This window comes from Dromiciops gliroides, chromosome 6, assembly GCF_019393635.1.
Source record: "Dromiciops gliroides isolate mDroGli1 chromosome 6, mDroGli1.pri, whole genome shotgun sequence".
Taxonomy (NCBI): domain Eukaryota; kingdom Metazoa; phylum Chordata; class Mammalia; order Microbiotheria; family Microbiotheriidae; genus Dromiciops; species Dromiciops gliroides.
In genome coordinates this window covers 267691256-267714831 of record NC_057866.1, presented here as the reverse complement: position 1 = coordinate 267714831, position 23576 = coordinate 267691256, and the positions used below count along the sequence as shown (strand labels likewise).

The 23576-nt window shown below is 37.7% G+C and overlaps 1 protein-coding gene across 1 annotated transcript; it reads right to left on the bottom strand.

Annotated features, from left to right (window-relative positions):
• Positions 1-15679: 15679 nt before the first annotated feature.
• On the bottom strand, positions 15680-20126 carry LOC122732305 (probable E3 ubiquitin-protein ligase TRIML1). The gene is made up of 7 exons (XM_043972376.1): positions 19710-20126; positions 19324-19419; positions 18553-18759; positions 17777-18007; positions 17165-17187; positions 16893-16990; positions 15680-16218 (listed from the first exon to the last, which is right to left on the bottom strand). Exons 1-7 carry the CDS (start codon positions 20124-20126, stop codon positions 15680-15682), a joined length of 1611 nt encoding a protein of 536 aa, XP_043828311.1.
• Between the last annotated feature and the right edge of the window lie 3450 nt (positions 20127-23576).

The following is a 23576-nucleotide window of genomic DNA, read 5'->3' as shown; positions in this document are numbered from 1 at the left end:
TTCTTTTACTCATTTTTGAAAAGGCTGAACCACAGAGAGACTTGCATCATCATCGTCGTCGTCATCATTATTGTTGTTGTTGTTCTTGTTGCAGAAAATGATATTTTCAAGGAGTTTTTAATCTCTCAGAGGCAGCTTGAGAAATACACAGCTTGATAATGAATACAAAGGCAATATAGAGCACATTGCAAACAATATGGGGACTCCTGAGAATTTTGAAGTGTTAACTGAGGTCACTTTGGCTGACTTAGTGTAGAAAGTCAGCATATTTCTGATGTCAGGGATGGGGTACATGGTCCATTGGGTGAAGCAACCACTGAATTTTGAAGAAATAGCTGCTTATTCCTACAAACAAAACACCCTCAGTTACAAAACTTGCATAGAGATCTTAGCAATCTATCTGTGATTAAAAAAAAAAAAGTTGGGGCAGCTAGTTTGTGCAGTGGATAGAATACCGGCCCTGGATTCAGGAGTACCTGAGTTCAAATCCAGCCTCAGACACTTAACACTTACTAGCTGTGTGACCCTGGCAATTCACTTAACCCCAATTGCCTCACTAAAAAAAACAAAAACAAAAACAAAAACAAACAAACAAACAAAAAAGTTCTTAGGGGCTTCCAGTATTATGGATTCCAATTAGTTCCTTTATCCTGCCAGTCCTTTAGAGGCTGTGCATGCCATAGAATGGAAACCTACCTTTCCAAAGTGCTTTTTGCCAACTTAGAGGGTAGAATAAATGAGAGATTTGGTCTTCTACTCCTTAATTTCCATAACATTTTTTTCAGAGAATACACATATACTTTCCCACAGTCTATTTTCTCCCTGACAATTATTTTACAAGGAAAGTATGATTATGGTAAATAAAATATAAAACAAAATAAAATGGAACAGTGGAATCACTAAAAATCACTTCCTGGCCACTCTTTCATTGTGGTTATGCCATCTGGTCACCTTTTACAATGGGAAAATGACCATTTTATGAAAGAATTACCATTCTTTCCCTTCTTTCCTCTCCCTCTTTTGTATAAAAATGTATCCACCTGTTATATTCATGGAGAAAGAGAACCATAGGTCAGGGAATTGGAAATGGATTGAAAGTCTGGGAGACCAGAACACATTTTTATTAAAGTGTGTATAGGTAGATAATGTGGGTTCTAAGATTAAATAGGCATTGTCTTATCTTCCCTAGATAGAATTTATTGAAGTAGTCTTGAAGTAATGTCTGCATTCCAGGGTCTTAATGTTATTGAGGCTCTGTTTACTCAGCTATTCTCATTCAAAAGACCAAAGAAGTAAAGAAACCATGGGTCATTACTCTTCTGAAAGGAGAGAAGAGGAATTGATTGTTGATTCTTTATTGGGAAAGGAATAGAATATTAAACTTAGCAGGGATCTCAAATCTTACTTGGGCCTACCCATAATGCATGAATTATGTCTATTCAATCTCAGAAAAATAGTCCTAGAAGCAGGAAAGGGCTTGTGGAGTAGGGGGAGAAATGGGGGAGGAGTGGGGAAGAGAATCAACCTTATACTCACCAGAATGAGCTAAAAGACCTCAATCTCATCAGAATTGGCTTAAGGAGGGAATGACATACACACTCAAATGGGTGGAGTGATCTCTCTAACCCTGTAGGCAAATAGGAGGGGAAGGGGATAAGGAGGGAGGGGTAAAAGAAGGGAGGGCAGAGTGGGGGAGGGGCAGTCAGAAGCAAAACACTTGAGAAGAGATAGGGTAAAAGAAGATCAAAAACAGAGTAAATATCATGTGAAGGGAATAGGATGGAGGGAAACAGTTGGTAGTAATTGTGAAAAAAACTTTTGAAGCAGAGGCAAGAGTAATGTAAGATGATGATTGATGATGATGATGGATTGGAGGAAGAAGATGAGGACTAATGGATGATGGAAAAATGTATGGCACTTACTTTGCTGTGTTATTGTGAAGAAAATTGTCAAGTTAAAAGTACTATGGAAAGGTTATCTATTACTGTTGTTGCAATAAGCAACCTCATGGGTTCATTGTAAGGAAATCTCTCTTTAAAGTACTATATGAGTAGTTTAATAAAAAAAAAAAAACATGATGACCAGGATGCTATCAGAAAGACCTGGAGGGACCTGAATGAGCTGATACAAAGTGAAATCTAATGTATAGAAAATAACAGCAATACTGTAAGATGATCTGCTGTGAATGATTCAGTTGTTTTCAGCAATGCAATGATCCAAGACAACTCTGAAGGAATTATGAAAAATGCAATCCATCTACAGAGAGAGAACTAATAATATTTAAATACAGATTGAAACATTTTTTGTTAGTTACTTTATCAGAAACAAATAAACAAACAAATGATGAGCAGAATGCTATCAGAAAAATGTGGAAAGACCTACATGAACTGATGCAGAGTGAAATATACTATATACAAAATAACAGCAATAATGTAAGATGATCTGTTGTGAATGACTTTGTAATTTTCAGCAATGCAAAGATGCTAGATAACTGTGAAAGACTTATGAAAATTGCAATCCATCTGCAGAGAAAGAACTGATGGTATCTGAAAACAAATTTAAGCATAATTTTTTTGATAGTTCCTTAATATGAAATTTTGTTTTTGTCTGTTTTCTTTCACAACTTGACTAATGTGGAGATGTTTTGCATGACTACTCATGTATAACTTATATTGAATTGCTTGAATTCCGGGGAGGGGCAAATGAGAAAGGAAGAGAACTTAGAACAAAGTTTTTAAAAATTGATGTCAAAATTTGTTTTTACATGTAATTTGGAAAAATAAAATTCTAAACAAACCATGGGGACAAAAAAGAAAAAAGAAAAATAGTCCCTCAGCTTCCATATAAAATTTTCCTCTGGCAGGGAAATCACTACCTCCAAATCTTTTTGGACAACACCTCTGCAGAGTGAGAGCCTCCCTTGGTATATAGATAGATAGATAGATAGATAGATAGATAGATAGATAGATAGATAGATAGATAGATAGATAGATTAGTGGACTTGGAATCATCAAGGAATGAACTCCAATACTGTCTCTGATACCAAAGAGCTCTGTGACTATGAGCAAGCATCTCAAGTGCTCTGAAGCTCAGAACCCCCCTTTTCTAGAATAGCAATAATAATAACTGTCCTGCCAAACTCCAAGGATTGTTCTGATTTAACATTAAGATAATGGATGTGGGTCACTTTGGAGTTTTAAAGCACCCAACCAATTTCTATAACTATCATTGTAATTATTCAATCCATTGGCCCTACTTCTTTCCTATGAGAAATGAAGTCTGGTGCCTATGGGGCTAGACAGTCAACTACTTGAATCGAGATATTATATTGCCCTCTCCCAACTACCTTCTCTTCTCTTGTTCCAACCATGCTCAATTATTGTTTCAAGTACTTACCTGGAACATTTTAATAAGAAACTTTTCAATTTCCCCCTCCATTTATGGTATCACCTTTTGCAGATTTTGGATTCATTCTTTTTGGTCATTCTTACCTTGCTGTCCTCAGATTTTGCCAAGTTGTCTTTTACTTGCTAATCTAGTCTTTGCAGATGTAACTGTTATTCTTCTGACAAAACCTAGTGCTTTTTCTGAAATTCAGATTTAACAACTTTTATAACCCAGTCTTCCAACTGTTACCAGAGAAATTAAGATAGAGGAAAAAAGTGATGACTCAATAAATATCAGGGCGAGGGCTCAACATTAATTTGCATTGCCCATCTAAGCAGATTCATGGGCTATGATACCAGACACAGACTTTCTATCTGCCTTCCCCAAGTTTCCACTCAGAAGCTCATTAAGATACATTGTCTCTTGGAGTCCCTTTTCCTAAGAAGTAATCAGTGATGGAAAGGAGAGAGAGTTTTCAAGAAAAAGTCATCAAATATAAAGCAGATATTTTCTTTCAAAATCCAAAGCACATAAGAAAACTGATTATCTCTAAACATATTTAAGTAGATTAAATTTAATACAAAAGTCTTCTTTAGGTATTTATGCATAAAACATTAATCCATACTAGTGTTAAAAAAATTTAACTATATCCTAATCTGTAAATTTTAAAACTGGACTTATGTGAAAAATTATATCTATACCTGAAAAATTATAACTGGGCCATATGTCCCATCTGGGTCACCATTTAGTATAAAAATTATTTTAACTGGTAGGCCTAATCTGTGAAATCCTGGCTGGCTATCTGACTGCTTTTAATTTGGTATGGGCCATTTAAAAATTCCCCTACTGCTTTTCCCAAATTGATAAGCAAACAGCCTCTTCCAATTTAACAGCAAAGGGTTTATTTAGATGAATAAACTTAGGGATAAAGGCAACAAAGGTAAATTATGGGGCAGCTAGGTGGTGCAGTGGATAAAGGTTTGGCCCTGGATTCAGGAGGTCCTGAGTTCAAATCCGGCCTCAGACACTTGACACTTACTAGCTGTGTGACCTTGGGCAAGTCACTTAACCCTCTTTGCCCAGCAAAAAAAAAGAAGTAAAATACAACCTAACTGTGTTTTAAACTATGTTTCATGCTATTGCCACCTCCCGACTGAGGGTATGCTGGCCGCTGCCACTTTGGCTTGCAGCCACGCCTCACTTGGATGGTTTGCCTTCAGTCCTCTCCAATTTTCTCAGTCCTCTCCCTTTCACTCGTTAACTTATCTCTCTGTAGAGACCCCTCTTTCATTCTGAACCATCTCCCTGGCATCTCTCTCTCTCCACTGGCTATATAACCCTTATCTCCCCTCAAACCTCGGGCCCACCATGCCTATGAATGCCAAACGAATTCGTTGACACCACCAGGGCCTGACCCAAGGCTGGCCAGGGCACTAAGGCTTCACTCAGCGTGTTCTCAGAGCCAGAGCTGGGTGGAGAAAGCTCAGGCGACTCTAGGACGCGTCCTGCTCATCCCTGCTAAGTGGGGGAAAAGGGGGCGGTATGTGTGGTGCGTGAGGCTTGCCTGTCTGGGGTGGTTTGGGAGAACCTTAGCACTGCGGGAGAGGTGTGGCCTGTTTGGGGTGCCCTAGGCCAATTTCAGCAACTCACAATAGCAACACAATGTTACTACATTTGTTCATTAATATAAATATTTTCCAGAAAAAAAGTAGAATGATATTTTAGCTCTTCACCATGAAGTATTCCTTCTACTAAGGAACTGCAAGACATAATAACTACACATTTATCACTGAGAAAAGACACATTGACTTTACATTATGCCTCTCTCTCTCTCTCTCTCTCTCTCTCTCTCTCTCTCTCTCTCTCTCTCTCTCTCTCCTTCTCTTTCTTCCCCTCTCTTTCTCTTTCCCTCGAACATATGCACACACATTACAGCTCCAATTGAAGTTCATCCTTTGTTCATCTTAAAGTCTTCTTCATTTTCTGGTGCTTCTTGCTCAAGAAAAGTCAAGTCTTAGTAAAACCTCTATTTTAGATCAAAATGACCCCTAATATTTTATAAACTTGTCAGACTTTCTGAGCCTGTGCTCTTGCCATTGCCCAGTCCTGGAATGCAGTATTTCCTCGACTCTCTCAGTGAATTGGTTTCTTCCTTCCAAATATAGTTTAATTCTATACTCTCCTTCAGTCACTCTCAATCCCTTCAAATCATCAATCTTTGTGGTCTTAGCTTCCAGATAAACTTTTGGTGATTCTCCTTTATTTTTTTCTGTATTTAATTGCAAGTACCCTTATTCTCTTTATGATTAAATTTAAAACAACAACAACAACCTCTGAGTTAAAAAAAAAAAGTCTCATTCTTTTAACTTTTATTGCCAGGGACTAGCAAAGTATCTGGCACATAGTAGGCTCTTTATAAATGTTTAATTAGTTGATAGGTTTTCTTTTCCTTTTTCTCAGATAGCAGTATTATGCTTTGCAATGAGGAATCATGTCCCACTGCTGAATAGTGAAGACACTCAAACATGGCCAAGATGTAAGCTCTGAACTACATGGAGTATACCTAGGGAAACCTGCAGTCCACTCATATTTTCATGGTTCACCCTTTAAGAATCCCTGCTCAACTTATTATCTGGGTACACCCAACACCACCAAGACCTGCTTATAAAAGTACAAATACATTTAGTAGAGTCAAGTAAAAAAATGGAAATGGCCATTCTAGCATTCTGTGGGTGATAATGCAAGTACTTCCCAAGGCTTCTTTGTGAAGCAGTATTGTGATTTCACATTGGTCACTCACCTTGAGCATTCCCACAGGCTGATGCTCTGAGTTCATTTGTAGAATGAGGATCCCTTGGTACTACCTCTCCTTGTTCTCCTTGGCTGACCAGTTGTCTCTTGCTTCCTTGTACAGTCCTTACAATTGTAGCCATTCTTCCTTGAAAAAGAATTGGTGTATTTCCTCATATTTGTATACAACTAACTCCTTGTGAGTGTGGCTGTGCACCTATCACCCAAGGAATTGGGATAAAAGAAGGAAAGAAGTCAGTGAGTGTTAGGGTCCAGGTCAGCATCAAATATTTCTGTAGCCATTACTTCCTTTTCTCTCTCTGAGCAGATCTGTGGGCCATGTTCACAGACAGAACTTTACTATCGCTTTTCTTTATTTTTTCACCTAAAAGCACAGTAAAGTGCATTCTATTTTCCTTAGAAGTAGCTGATAATGGAAAGGACAGAGAGTGTTTTGTGGAAAGGAGTAAATGAAGAGTCCTGAAATGTATATTAGGTACTGGTTCTTTTCAAAACTCTAAAGCCCAGTAGAGGGGGAAATGTCTTTTTATACATATGGTTTTAGGTTATATTTTTTAAAAAGGTCTACTGTTATTTGGGGATCAATATGCTCCTAAATAACTGTCTTAGGATAGTTCATCCTCATTATGAATCTGTTCCTTTATTCAAATTTACTTCCTTTACCCTTTGCATCCATTATCATAGCAGCTAAAAAGGGTTTTCATGAGACAGGGCACATTCCACATTCATCTCTAAAAAAAAAAGCTAGATACCTAATTTCCACTGGACCTCTCACCTTCCAACTCAATTTGAAATTTCTGCTTCTGATCTTTTAAAATATTCCATCTCTTCTGGAGCTTCTCCTGAATGAAAAATCTATTCTTCATCAAATCTCAGTTTTATACCAAGAGTCTTCCCAATTGATCATGGGCAGGCAGAGTTGTGTGATAAAATAATAGTATTTGGCAGACTCCCGGGTTCCCCGCCTGAAGATTGATTTGGAATTGATTGAATTGGGTGAGACTGAGAAACTGACTGAGAACCTACTTATGATTGATAAACTCTAGATCATGCCTGGCTGGCCCTGAGTGGGGTGTTGTTCTCAGAGACTGTGGATTACAACATCAATAGGAGACCACCCTCAACCAATCAGCTTGAAGGACCTCCCCTTTCAGAGAGGGAGACAGGAAGTAGGAAGGTGAGGATGGCTCGCTGGATCAGCTGCTTTTCATCTGGGACTTCAACTTGGTGTCAAAACTTCACATGTTAGGTAAAGGCAAGGTTTTCTCTCTGGCTATCACGCATAGATCTAAGCTAGAGTTTTCCATTCTGTAAGAGATCTGTTCTCATCCACTCTCTCTTCACTAACTTCTAAAACACTTTATTAAATACTTTAAAGCCTAAATTGTTACCAAATTTATCAGTAAATCTTAGCCAGTTTGGGGGTGGGGGAAAGGTAAAGACCCACATTAGATTTTAAACATCAGAGTTGCATGGGCAAATCCCCCATCTTCTAGTATTAAAAGTGAACAGATCATCTTACCATGTACTGACCAGCAGCCAAGGGCAGGACTTTGTGATCCTTGTGATCTGTGATAAAAAATCAAGGCCAACACAAGGGTCTGTGGTCCTCCTCACAGAATCAGGTCTCCTCTTTCCCATGTTTTCACGGGTCCTCAGGTCCCTGATGCTCTGTAGTAAGTGACATCTAAGCATCTTATATAACAGCATTCTGTGATACAAAAACTCTTCAAATTCAAAGATTGCCTCACAATTTGAACACTTTAGTCATGTTTGGGCTTGATTACAGTAACTGAGAAGACAATCTTTACAGAAGCTATGATCCCCAATTTCACTGGGTCAGCAAAATAGCCCAAGCACATGAGACAGGTGAGATTCACTTTGAAGCTTTAAACAAGTTTTTGGCATCCATGTTTCTAGGTCTGGGGAGAAAATATCATTGATTATTTCATTAGGGCATTCATGTGCTATAGAACATATCTCAGAATTATGGGACAGACTGATTGCCAGGGATTGAGAAACAGTTGGAGAACCTGGACAAGAAGTAAGCTATATCCTCCCCACATGCTAATCAGATGGATTGGAAATGAGAACCCTTAGAATCAGATATCAAGGCCTGAAGTATGGTTTTACCTTATGTGTATACCTTATCTCTCATCTTTTTTTTTTTTTACAATAACTTTTCTCTTTCTATTTCTGGGTTGATCAGTGTTTTTTTGAGGTTCAGATCTATTCCCACCCCTACCCCCACCCCAACCTCCAGGCTAAGTTTTCATGATTGGGGCTTTTAACCAGAAAGTTCCATATGCACAGGATACTCTAATTAACAACTTAACTGTCCTGAAACTTGGAAATGAGATCACGTATCCCTAAATTTATCAATAAACTAAACTAAAGTAGTATATTTTAGCTAGACTTAGGAGAAATTAAAGAGTTTTTATTTTCTCTCCCCCCCCCCCCGCCCCACCACCTAGTATATGGTAACTCTGATTTGGGGGAATACGGGGAGTAGAAAGTGGAAAGAATAAGTCCTTGTAGATGGGAGTTCCCATCATCCTGAGTGCTTATATGAGATAGTTAAAGTTCAGCCCTAGGACACTCTGGTTCCGTGGTCCACTGGGACAAAATGTATGAATATATGACAACAGCTTTTAATTTCTTCCAGAAGAATTCAGAGGATGAAGCAGCACACATTTTGGATCTCCTCAGTGATGTTCTATGCTTCATGGAAGGGCATAGAGTTGCCAATGAAAAAGTAATACTTGGCAAAAAATTGGATATCAAGGGAATGTCCATCAATTGGGGAATGGCTGAAATAGTTGTGGTATATGAATGTAATGGAATACCATTATCCTGTAAGAAATGATGAGCAGGCAGATTTCAGAAAATCCTGGAAAGACTTAAGTGGACTAATGCTGAGTGAAGTGAGCAGAACCAGGAAAACATTGTACACAGTAATAGCAACATTGGATAATGTTCAACTGTGATAGACTTGGCTCTTCTCAGCAGTGTAATGATCTAAGACAACTTCAAAGAACCCATGATAGGAAATGTTCTCCACATCTAGAAAAAGGAACTATGGATTCTGAATGCAGATTGAGCCATAATGTTTCTACTTTTTGATGTTGTTGTTGTTGTTGTTTTCAGAGATTTTTCCCTTGGGTTCTGATTCTTCTTTCACAACATGACTAATGCACAAATATATTTAATGTGATATATATATATATATATACATACATACATATATATATACATACATACATACATATATATATATACACACATATATATACACACACACACACATATATATAAACCTATATCATATTGCTTTCTGTCATGGGGAAGGGGAAGGGAAGGAAGGAAGGGAGAAAAATTTGGAGCTAAAATTCTCATGAAAACAAATGCTGAAAACTATTTTACATGTAACTGGAAAATAATAAAATACTTTTATGATTTTAAAAAGTAATATAGTAGGTAAGAACCTAAATCATTATGTCTTTTGCCCAAACCACCTGCTCATTAATAAACTGAGATATATTTTTGTCACCTCCAAGTGTTGCAATCTATTAATTTTTTTATTGAGAATTTTATTTTTCCCCAATTACATGTAAAAACAATTTTCAGCATTCATTTTTTTTTAAACTTTGGTTTCCAAATGTAAACAATTCAATGTAAGTTATGCATGTATAGTCATGCAAAACATTTCCATATTAGTCAGGTTGAGAAAAAACAGACAAAAACATGAAAAAGAAACAAAAAAATTCTGCTTCAATCTGTATTCAGACACCATCAGGTTTTTTTCTGGAGATGGATCAAATTTTTCATAAGTCTCTCAGAGTTGGCTTGAATCATTTTATTGCTGAGAAGAGCTGTCATTCATAGCTGATCATCTTATAATGTTGCTGTTACTTTATATACATTTCACTTTGCATCAGTTCATGTAAGTCTTTTCAGATTTTTCTGAGACCATCCTGCTCATCATTTTTTTAGCACAATAGTGTTGTGAGATTTAAAATTGGATATATGAACATTAAACTCCCCCTTTTAACTTGTCCCTTATATATATACACACACACACGCATATATATACACAATACATATATACATATACATACATACACATACATATATGTGTGTGTGTTTGTGTGTATATATGTGTATATATATATATATATATATATATATATATATATATATATATATATATCTCCCAGACCAGTAAGAAAAAGAATCCTCTGAGCTAAAATCTGTGAAGGATTAGTTTTTATTGCTTGGGAATTAATTAGACAACAAAAGGTGATACCAATTAGGTAAATAGGGAACTATAAATACAAATGAATAATCTTAGATATAAGCTTAGTCTATTTTCCTTTATAAAACTCACCAAATCCCAAAATGCCTGCCAGGCTAAGAACCAGCACACCCAGAGTTCACAGGAAGAGCACAAACCACATGGGCCGCCACAGCTAAGTTGAAAAGCCAGAGAGAGAGAACTTCTGTTCCTCCCTCAGTTTTAAGCTGGCATGCCGGAAGTTCGTTGTGGTCTCCTCCCCAAAAGGGAAATCCTTCAAAAGCCACTTCAGTAGCATGCCCTCAACTCTCAAATGATTCAGCTAAAACTTCTGTTTTTTACCACAGTGTTCTATCATAAGCTCATCCCACACTTTGTTCAGCCATTCCCTAATTGATGAACATATCCTCAATTTTAAATTCTTTGCATCAGAAAAGGGCTGTCATAAATTTTTTGTACATATAAGTCCGTTAATTTTTGGTGTTTTATCTTATCTTGGATATTGACCAAGTAGTAGTATTAATAGGTCAAAGAATATGCTTGTGTTTTATGGCCCTTTGGCCATAGTTTCAAATTGCTCTACAGAATGTATTTTTTTAATGCAAGGCAATGCGGGTTAAGTGACGTGCCCAGGGTCACATAGCCAGTAAGTGTCAAGTGTCTGAGGCTGGACTTGAACTCAGGTCCTCCTGAATCCAGGGATGGTGGTTTATCTTCTGCACCACCTAACCTCCCCCTACAGAATGTTTAAATCAGTTAAGAATTCTACCAACAGTGCATTAATGTCTCAATTCCCCCATATACCTTATAACATTTGTCATTTTCTTCTGCTGTCCTATTATTCAATCTAATATGTATGAAGTGGTACCCCAGAATTGTGCTGACTTGCATTTTTCTAATCATTAGTGAGTTAGGTCATTTTTTTTTTTCATATGGCTAAAGATAGCGTGATTATTCACCTGAAAATTCTTCATATCTTTTGATCATTTATCAATTGGGGAATAGCTCTTATTTTAATAAATTTGACTCAGTTCTCTATATGTTTGAGAATGAATCCTTTGTTAGACAAACTTGCTTCAAATTCTTTTCACAGTTACTTTGCGAACTGTATCTGTCTCCATCCTATTTTCTCCCCATGACATTTACTCTACCATCTGTCTCCTCTCACCTTGTCCCTACACAAAAGTGTTTTGCTTCTGACTGACCTCTCCTCCCATCTATCCTCCTTTCTATCACCCTCCACCTTATCCCCTTGTCCTCCTACTTTCTCGCAGGGTATGATAGTTTACTATATCCAATTGAGTGTGTATGTTATTTCCTCTTTGAGCTAATTCTGATGAAAGTGATTGCTCTCAGGCCATAGAAGTGCTCAAAAAAGGACTCTGATAATAAAGTAAGAAAAACTAAAAAATGGAAAGAGAAATGAGAGTGATGCAAGAAAATTGTGGAAAAAGCCAACAGCTCATTAAAGAGGCTCACGCGCATGCGCACACACACACACACACACAAACACACACGCACACAATAATGAAGAAAATCACACCTTAAAAACAGACTGGGCCAAATGGCAAAACAGGTACAAAAAGCCAATGAGGAAAAGAATGGCTTGAAAAACTGAATTGGCAAAATAGAAAAGAAGATACCAAAGCTCTGTGAAGAAAATAACTCATTTTCTTTGCTCACTCCCCATTTCTTCACTCCACTGTATAAGCTTTTTCTTCCTTCTTTATGTGATATACTTAACCCCATTTCCCCTCTCCCTTTCCTTTTCTCCCAGTATATTTCTCTCTTACCCCTCAATTGTATATTTTGAAGATATCATGCCTTCATATTCAACTCACACCTGTACCCTTTGTCTAAAAATAGCTGCCCTAAAAATGAAAAACTTCTTATGAGTTACAAGTATCATCTTCCCATGTAGGAATGTAAACCATTTAATTTGTTAATATACTTTAGGATTTCTTTTTCCTGTTTACCTTTTTATTTTTCTCTAGAGTCTTGTATCTGAGAGTCAAATTTTATATTCAGCTCATGTCAAAAATCCCTGAAAGTCCTCTCTTTCACTGAAATCCCATTTTTTCCCCTGAAGAGATATAATCAGTTTTGATAGGTTGGATATTTTTGGTTGTAAAATTAGTCATTTGGCCTGCAGAATATCATATGCCAAGCCCTCTAATCTCTTCATGTAGAATCTGGTAAATCTTGTGTTATAGTTACTTTGGCTCTACAATACTTGAATTGTTTCTTTCTGTAATATTTTCTCCTTTACTTGGGAGCTCTGGAATTTGGCTATAATATTCCTGGGAGTTTTCATTTGGGGATTTCTTTCAGGAAGTGATGTCTATATTCTTTCAATTTCTATTTTATCTTCTAGTTCTAGAATATAAGGGCAATTTTCCCTGACAATTTCTTTGAAGAAGATGTCTAGGCTTTTTTGATTATAGCTTTCCTGTAGTCCAATAATTGTTGAATTCTCTCTCCCGAATTTTTTCCAAATCATTTATATTTTCCAATTAGATATTTCACATTGCCTTCTACTTATTCATTGTTTAAGTTATTTTTTTATTGTTACTTGATTTCTAAATGTCATTAGCTTCCATTTGTTCTCTCCAAATTTTTAAGGAGTTTTTTTCTTCACAGAGCCTTTTTACCTTCTTCTCTATTTGGCCAATTCAGTTTTTCAAGCCATTCTTTTCCTCATTGGCTTTTTGTACCTATTTTGCCATTTGGCCCAGTATGTTTTTAAGGTGTTATTTTCTTCACTATTGTGTGTGTGTGTGTGTGTGTGTGTGTGTGTGTCTATGTGTGTGTGCCTCCTCCTTTAACAAGCTGTTGGCTTTTTTCCAGTTTTCTTGCATCACTCTTATTTCTCTTTCCATTTTTTACTGTTTTTCTTATTTATTATCAAAGTCCTTTTTTGAGTACTTCTATGACCTGAGAGCAATTCATATTTATCTTGGAATCTTTGTATGTAGGAGTTTGACTTCATTATCTTCTTCTGAAGATGTATTTTGATCTTTCTTGTCACCTTCAGCTATTTTTTTCTTCTGTTTCCTCATTTTCCCGGCCTATTTCTTGACTTTTAACTATTTGTTAAAGTAGGGCACTGATTCCAGGATGGAGGGGACATTGTCCCAAGCTTCAGGGAGTTTCTGCATGTATTTTCAGATATAATTCTAGGAATTTGTAAGTTTTTTTTTCTTGCAAGGTGGTATGGTTTAAGGAAAGGTATGTTTGCTATTCTGCTGGCCTATACTTTGGTCTGGAAGAAGCCACAGGCCTGCTTGTCTGCCATTTAACTGTGGACAGAATGCTACTCCAGTGTAGCTACAGAGCTCTTATGTACTTGTGCTCCTACCCTACCTGGGACTGCCACAGAAGATTGTGACCTGGATCTGAGGATCGTCAAAACAACAGAGTCCTGCCTCAGTGCTAGCAAAGAAATCCCTATAATCTCCTACTGGTCAATAGTCTGACCCTGCTCCACCCCTTCCCCCTTACCATCTTTGGGCTGAGTTCCTTTCTCCACTATCTTGGCTCTGCCCCCAGTTGCAAACTAGTTACCAAATTGTGATAGCTTTAGCTTTCTAAATGTACAAAGGAGAAAAACATTCCCAATTGAAGCTCAGCTTCTAGTATTTCCTTCAAGGTTATTTAAATCAGGAAGGGTAGCTCTAAATCTTTCTTCTGAGCTATGGAAGCAAACACAATTAAAGGATTAACTTGTTGGGTTCATTTATAGGGTTTTCCTCATTTATTTCCTTCCCTCCTTTTATCACCAGTGTGTGAACGTCTATGGTCTGATATTGCTCCTAGTGTCTACTTTGGAGTCATTCTCACCTCTGTAAGTTCTCCCCTTTATATTTAAATGTAGTTATGGGTGCAAGTGTGTACAAAGATACTCATACCTAGGTAATTCTAACCATAAATGTCTTTCAAAGCTACACTTTGGACAAAGAAAGAGGCCTAGGCAAGTGGTGATTGGGTCCAAATGATTTCAGTTTTCTTATACTGTTTATTGGTGTTAGGGGATTGAACAACTACTCAGGAAAAAAAAAATATTTGAAGGGACTCCTGTGCTAGCACTGGTCACAGGACCTAGTGCTGTTCAGTAAATCTGTTGTCTATACCCACTTCCTATTTAAAGTTCCAGGTGGAAAATATGTGCTTGAAGTTCCAAGGTTTGACCTGAGTACCCTTGGTCAAAGATCCAGGGCACAGGGGAGCAGGTAGTGTCATGGCTACCAGGAATCAGCAATTTCTCATAGATTAGGATGACAGTATAGACTAGGAGTTACAAATTTAGAAAGTGTAATGCAATTCTTGAAAAAATCTATATTTTCCTTCAAAAAATGTTAAAATATGAATTTTAAAATATCAATAAAGGACATAAATTGATTATGACAATTTCAGGAAAACAAAATATTTTAACAAAGAGACATTGTGACGCACCTTAGCTGATGGATAAGTCACTTTTTGAGCATCATAGAGCTCTGTTAAGGGTATTCGTTACAGAAAATGCCTTGACAGGAATTTTTATACTTGGAGTTGGCTATAACCAATGAAATTGTGGGTTTAGAACAAACCAAAGGAGCAAGATCAGGAGGAGGAAAAGAAGAAAAAAAAAAACGAGGCAAGACCCTACCATAGTGGAGGAAAATCTTCCAGTATGGCCATGGAAATAGATTCTGCTTTTTAGGGAACAACCCCAATAAATATGTATAGTGGTCTTGCATAGATGTGTTGTGATCTAAAATATTTGTAGGGAATGCTTGTTCCAGTAAAAAGGGAAATGAAATGAAGTTAAAAAAACAAAAACAAAAAACAAAAAACACCATGTTGTGTTGAGTTCCTGAAGCAATGAAAAACCATAATATTCAGGTCGCTGTAGGGCAAAGAAGGACCCTAAACTATAGAGTTTGACTAGACTGACCATCACCAATTATCTACATGTCTTATCAAGAAGGTGTTAAAAAACAGATGTTGATACAAAATAAGGCAACTCGTTTTGATATTCAGAATCAGCTTTTTATTGTTTTTATCGTTTTTTGATAATGATACACAGCATTATTGATATATTCAACATGAGTTCTAAATAATGGAAATTCATTTTAAAGGTTTTTGGTTGTTTCGTTCCTTGCATTTGACAATATCATTTTAGAAATTCTCATCTTTCACAGCATTTTCCTAGTTACTCCTGGGGCAGATATGTAGAGAACCAGAAGTGTTTTTCCGCTTTTGAGAGCAAGGAAAGAAGCAAGGGTGAAGAGCCCCTTGAAAATCATTATTTGCAGAACTGTAGATGAAAGTTCCATCTGCAGCATTGTAAAAGGCTATATGGCCTCTTTTATAATCTAGGAAAATGCCCACTTTAGAAAGAGGCTGGGTTACATGAACTTCATGATTTGAACACCAGAGGCGAAAGGTATTTCTAAATGGCATGGCTACAAGGGTCCATGTATATCCAAATATCTTGTAGACATTGCCCTTCCTTCTGATTGATTCTCTACAGATGCCCACTTCCCACTCTGTTTTATTCCCCACATCTACTTCCCAGTAGTGTTTCCCCGAGGTAAAGCTCTGGGTAGCCAAGACACAGGGAGCAAAGTCAAATCTTTTTAGGCTGTAAGGCACATCCTGTGGGACAGGATCATATTTGACACTCTTCAAATCATCAGACAGAATAAGATGAGGATTAGCTGTTTCAGGATCCAGAGTTATATCCCCTGTAGACAAAAGAAAAACATCATTTACCTTAGTTTCCAGAGTCTGGAGTTTAATAAAACAAAAATTGAAGAATTTCCTAATAGCCAGGAACTGGAATTGTATCATTACTCTTTAGGGGACTGTCCTATTTCTAACACTCACTTGGGTGAGTGACTTAGTTTTTTAGTAGACCAGTTTCCTTAGAAATGAGGGTTATTCAGCTGGACTTGATTTTCTTCAGGATCCTCCCAATATTAGTTTTATGGTAGAACATATGCTTTAATGCATTCACTGAATATTGAATAACCTTTAATGAAGCACTAACTCTGGGCAAGCAGTATACCAGGCAGTGAAAAATACAGAGAAATAGTCATGTAGGTGATATGTCCCTGAAAGAAGTACTACTGTTGGCATAACAATTTTTCGATATATAATTTAAAAGGCAGAGATGATAAACATTTCAAAATTGGAGAAACATCTTTTAACTTATTTTTTAAGACTGACCACAGAATGATTCACTCTTTTATATTGTTCCAGAGAATACTGTATTCAAGGAGTTTGTGATCTCCCAGAGGCAACTTGAGAAATACCCAGATCCCTATTAAATAGGGTGCCAATATAGAGCACATTGCAAGCCATATGGGGGCTCCCAGGAATACTGAAGTTTCAACTGAGGTGACTTTGAGTGACTTACTGTGGAAATTCAGCAACATTTCTCTCATGCCAGGGATGGGATACATGGTCCATCTGGGTGAAGCAACTACTGGATTTTGAAGAAGTAACTCATCATTCCTATAAGTAAAACACACTTCATTACAAAGGTTGTATAGAGATCTTAGGGACCACCTTGGTAAAAACTCTCAGGGGGCTTCAATATTATGGATCCCAGTTAACCCTATTCATCCATCTAGACTCTTTCACACCCCATGCCTGTCTGAATCACTTTGCCATAAAATGGAAACCTACCTTTCCAATGTACCTTTTGCATCCTATAGGGAACAAACAAAATGAGAGAAATTTAATCTTTTATTATTTAGTCAATTCCTATAAGATTGTCTTTTTTGGTGATAATAGAAACACTCCCCCCACAGTCTTTTTTTCTCTTTAATAAATATTTTATATGAAAAGTAAAATTATTGCAAAAACAAAAATAAAAAAAGTAAAATTATTGCAAAAACAAAATAAAAAGGAATTGTAAAATTGCTAAGAACCACCCGCTGGTGACCAATTCATTACCTTTATGACATCTGACACTGTTGTAAAATGGGGACATCTTTCCATTTGAAAGAAGTATCATTCTTGCCCATCTCTCCTTACGTTCTCTTAGTACAGAAAATTCAACTGAGAGAATCCATTTATTGGATGTGGGTCACTTTGAATTCTTAAAGACCAAATGAATTTGAGCAAATATCATTGTTATTATTCAATCTAATATTCCTAATTCTGTCCTCTGAAAAATAAAGTCTAATGTCCATGGTGCTAGATGGTTAAGGATTAAAATAGAGATATCATTTCCACCTCCCTCTAGCTTCGCTTTCCTTATTCTAACCCATCTCAATATTTGTTTCAAGCACTCACCTGAAGTATTTCAATAGGAAGCTTATGAAAAGTTTTATCTATTTCAGATATTGCCATTTGCAGATTATTGATATGTTGACTCATTCTTGCATTGTTCTCTTTAAACTTTCGCAGGTTGTCCTTAATTTGCTGGTCCAGTCTTTGCAGATGTAGCTGTTTTCCTTTTGATAAGAACTGGTGCTTTTTCTCAAATTGAGACTTAACCAATTCTATCATAGATTGCCCCTCAAACTGTAATCAAAGACATTAGGATAAAAGAAAGAAATGAAGAGTCAATATATGTCAGTGTCTGCATCAGTCATGTGTGCTAGTGATGTATTCCCATTGGCCATCTGAGCAGATTTATGGGCTATGATATCAGATAGAGATTTTCTATCTGCCTTCCGCAAATTTCTTCCTAGAAGGCATTCAGGTGCCTTGTCTCTTGAAGGCTCTTTTCCTAAGGAATAATCAATGAGGGAATGGAGAGAAAAAAAGAGTTTTCTTTTAAAGGAAAAGTCCTCAAATGTACATGACAGAAAGTTTCTGCCCAAAACTCCCCAAAGCACATCAGGAAACCAAATCACTACAAACAGATTTTAGTAGATTACTTTAAAAACAAAGTTCATCTACAGGATTTATATTTAGGCATTAAAATGTCAATCCATTAAAAATAACATTGTGTTACTACTTTTGTTTATTAATGGACCTGCTCCTTCTTCCTGAATTCTGGAGGTGATAGTGAAAGTACCTCCTAAGGCCCCTTTGTGTATTTTGGTTTCACATCAATCACTCACCTTGAGCATTCCCACAGGCTGCTGCTCTGAGTTCATTTGAAGACTCAGGATCCCTTGGGACTGGCTGTCCTTGTTGTCACTAACTGCCAAGTTGTCTCTTGCTTCCTTGTTCAGTCTTTGTAATTGTAGTTGTTCTTCATCCAATAAGAACTGGTGTATTTTCTTATATTCGGATACAACCAGCTCTTTAAGAGTCTGGCCCTGCATCTATCACCAAAGAATTGAGATTTAAAAAAGGAAAGAAAAGTCAATGAGTGTCAGGGTCCAGGTCAGCAGCAAATATGTGTGTAGCCATTACTACCTTTTCTATGTCAGAGAAGATTTGTGTGGCATATAAACAGACACAGCTTTCTTATCTGGCTTCCTCACTTCTGTCACCTGCAGCAACAGTGATGTGCAGTCTCTTTTCTAAAGGAGTGCTAGACAATGGAAAGGCCAGAGAGAGCATTTTGTGTAAAAGAATAAATGAAAAGCTCTCAAATGTATGCAAGACACTTATTCTTTCCATAATTGTCTAAAATCAAGTAGAAAAAATATTTCCTTATGAATGATAAGATTATATTTTTCAAATATCTGCTGCTATTTGGGAATGAAAATGCTCATCAATAACTATGTTGACATGCTTCATCCGTAATATGAACCTGTTCCTTTATCAAAGTTTACTTCCTCTGACCTTTATATCAGTTACCATTTCAGCTGAAAAGGACTCTCAGGGGACAGGTAGACCTGTACTTTTATCTCTTAAAAAAAAAGCCAGATCAAGAAACTTACCTCCCACTGGCCCTCTCTCACTTCCTCACATTCCAATTCCATTTGAAATTTCTGCTTCTGACCCTTTAAACTATTCCATGTCTTCTGGAGTTTCTCCTGCAAGGAAATAAAAAGTGTTAGTCCAATCTCTGTTTTGGACCTAGAGCGTCTCCAATAGTTCATGGACACAGTGGCATGGGCAGACCCTCCATCTCTTCAAAGATTGAAAGTTAACAGGGGCAGCTACGTGGCCCACTGGATAGAGCAGAAGCTGTGGAGTCAGGAGGACCTGTGTTCAAATCTGGGCTCAGTTATTTGTCACTTAGCAGCTGTGTGACCCTGGTGAAGTCACTGAACACCGATTGCCTTACCAAAAAACAAAGAAGAAAGTGAAGATATGTACTTACCATGTATTGACCAGCAGCCTTTTCCAAAGGAAGGACATTGTGCTCCTTGTGCTCTGTACTTAAAAAGCAAGGCCCACACAAGGGTCTCTGGTCCTCCTCACAGAACCAGGTCTCTTCTTTCCCATGTTTACCACAGGTGGTCAGGCCCCTGATGCTCTGCAGTAACTGAGGTATAAGCATCTTGCCAATGCTAGCCAGATTCTGCAACTTCCTATTGCACAAAAAGACTTCAAATTCAATGACGGCCTTGCAAATTGGGCAGGGTCTTGGTGTGGGCAATTCCTGTCCCCAGCTGAGAAGACACTCTTTGCAGAAGCTATGGCCACATTTGAGAGTCACTGGTTCATTGAAATAGCTCAAACACATTTGACAGGTGAGATCCACTTTGAGGCTTTCAAAGAAGTTTTTGGCCTCCATGTTCTCAGACCTGGGGAGAAAATGTCAGTCAAAAATGTTGATTAACAGAGGCATGTATTGTAAAATCCATTTCAAAACCATGGGACAGACTGTGTTTCAGGGACTGAGAAGCAGTGGAGGGCCTGGAAATGAAATATGCCATAATGCTTCACACTTCCTATGCAGATGGATAAGAGAAGTCAAGTCTCAAGCCACCCTGCCAATAGAGCTGGGGCAATGAGAGTCCTGGGACTCAGAGGTCATGGGCTGGAGGATGACTCTACCTCAGGGGGTACCAAATCTGACCCTTTCTTTTTGAATGAGAATTTTGTTTTTCTACTTCTGGGATGAAGCTTGATTTTTCCACATTCAGCTCCTTCCCAACCCCCAATCCCAGGTCAGGCTTCCAGGATCATGGCGTTTAACAAATAAGTTAACATGTGTCACAGGCTAAGTCCTGATTTAGGGGACAACTCTGTGCCCCTCTGTGCAGCATGGAACCTCACTGAGGAAGGTCCAGAGTCTGTCCTGCCCCACCCTCTCTAGGCACCTTGAAGAAGTTCAAAAGCTGTTGTCCTATATTCATGCAATTTTGGCCAAGGGAACCATGGACCCTGATAGCCCTAGAGCTGGACCTGAACTCTCTCCTACAAGCATACTGGATGTTTGTTGCCCCCATCTGTTATTACTTATTCCTCTCACCCTCTATTTTTCTTATGACCCAAATCAGAGTCACTATATGCTGGAAAAAAAGAAACAAAATAAGCATAATTCTTAGGTTTCTCCGAAGTCTTTCCATGGTCCTTCCTTCACTAGTTTAGGTTAGCTTTTGGTTACTTTGGAGATACCTGATCTCCTTTCCAAGGGACACCACAGCTATTTTCTTAATTATATGAGATAGCAATAGAGTAGCTAAAACCCCAAGTCATCAGGTATTACCCCCAATCTGCCTATTCATTCATTAAACTCGAATATATTTTTGTCACCTCACACAGTTCCAATGCATTTACTGAACTGAGATATCTTATTTCATCTTTCTAAATTTACCAATAAAAATAATCTTCCCAATTGCAACTCACCTTCCTGTCTTTTCTTCAAGGATAGTCAACTCAGAAAGCATAACTCAAGCTCCTTCCCTCTGAGCTCTGGAAACAAGCAAGATTCCAGGAGGAAACTGTTGGCTTCTTTTATAGGGCTTCCTTCATTGAGCCCCTCCCCTCCTTTTGTCAACAATGTGTGAACTCCTATGGCCTAATAGTGCATCTAGTGGCTGCTTTAGGGGAGTTCTCAACTTTGTGAGTTGTCACCTTTTTGTTTAAATCAGCATTGGGTTTACATATTCACAATGGTGTTCAAACCTAGGCAGTTCTCCCCAGAACTGCTCTATTAAACCTACTCTTCAGAGAAAGAACAAGGGAGAAAATTTTCATATCAGGAGCTGTTTGATGCTCAGAGAGGTTCAATGACTCAGAGATGGTTATACAGCTGGGGCATGACACAGTTTCTCTTTTTTAAAGCGTTTTTGACACCTTAAATTGTAGTAAGCAATTTAAGTTGCAAATTAAGTCTTCTCCCCAGCTCCCTCTAGCCTGTGTCACTGATATATCTGAGATGAGTGCAGATCAACTCCATACAGACTAGCAGATCCATGTGGACTTCCAAGGGAATGGGTTTCCCAAACAAAAAAATAAGGTCAAATGTCAAAGACTCCGGCACAAATATCGTAAGAAAACAGACCAGGCCAAGTCCAAGCATAGTCACAGTGATCACAGAGATTCCTCAGAGAAGAAACACAGGGGAAAGGAGAAAACCCAGTAAAAAAGTGGCAGGTCTGAGACATACAAAGACACAACCAAAGGCAGAGACAAGGAGAAAGAAAGGGATAAAAATGCAAGACCCTCTGGAGATGCAAAAATCAAGAAGGAGAATGGTCCCTGGAATCCACCTACTACTAAAGATGCACCAGATGGTTATGCTTCTCCCCAAGCAGCAATCAATCTTTTAAAGAGACCTCAAAAGGATGAGGATGTCATTTATAAGCCTAAGAAAATAAAAACAGAAGACATCAAAACTGTGCTAGAGTCTACGAAGGCTGTGTAGACGCTGGATGAGCAGTTGAGGGAATTGGAACTTCAGGACACAGAGAGGAAAACAAACAGATTGCCTTCGGAACCTCCAAACTCAACTATTTAGATCTCAGGATCTCAGTTGCTTGCTATATATAAGATGTAGGGGATCCCAACTGAGAAAATCTATAACAAAACTCAGTAAGAAAAGATTGCCTAGGTCATGCACATGGCTCATGAAGACTCTAAGTTTTAGTTCTTTTTACACTGTGAGTTTTCTGGGCAGGAAACAGGTTTGAGCAATGTTAAGAAACTGAGCCTTATTTGCCCTTGTACTGGGGATGGGTGGATGGTGGGGTGTACAGTGTTGGGGAGATGGCTATTAAATAGTCAAGGAAGCTTTAACAAGCTAACATCTTTGAGAAAGAAAAAACCTAGAAATATTCTAAAAGAGAGCTGAGCTAGTTCTATGGAAAAATTATTTAGAAATCTTTCAAATATCAAAATTCTAGCTGTATGATTTATTGACTTTTTTTTTCCTGAAAGGGTGAGTGGATGGCAATTTGCCAAGCTTCTACTGGACAAATTGACTATTTCACTGCAGAGTTTGACCAACATAAATGCAGTCTGATTATATGGGTGCATTTCTACACTTAGGATTTTGCAATAACTTCTGTATTTTCATGGGAAATGACTTAGTAAGCCCCAACTCCTTTCAGTTATTCTCCTCCTATTTTGGAAATATAAAATTAAGTAAAACATAAACCCAGCCCCCACCTGTCAAAGCTGTCACTATTGTCATTGGAATCAATTGTCATTTAGCTTGAATCAGTTGCGATATAACATCTGCAGTGTTCCAGTTCATACATCTGCTCACAGCAAGGCATGATGGGAAGATACTTCTTGGCTGGAGTATTCCTTTCTAAATGTGAATTTTATTTATTTTAATTATTTTTAAATAGTTAAACCTTTTTATTGATCTTAAAGATTGTGTAAGTTGGGTTTGGGAGAGAGGAGTGATGAGTGAACTTGAGAATGATGAACTAGGGGCAGCCAGGTGGTACAGTGGATAAAGCACTGGTCCTGGATTCAGGAGGATCTGAGTTCTTATCTGGTCTCAGACAAACGATACTTCCTAGCTGTGTGACCCTGGGCAAGTCACTTAGCCCTCATTGCCCTGCAAAAAAAAAAAAAGAAATATTCAGTGACAAACTATTTTCCTGTCATTCTTTTTTCTGAGCAGGTTCTGTACAATTCTAAAATATTCACCAATCTTTATTTCTTTCTTCTTAAACACCAATGGTTTTAATTGAAAGACTCTATTGTATAAAAAGGTCCACAGGTCAATAAATTCCACAGATATTGAATATGTGGCACCAAAAGAAAAAATAAACAATAGATTAGT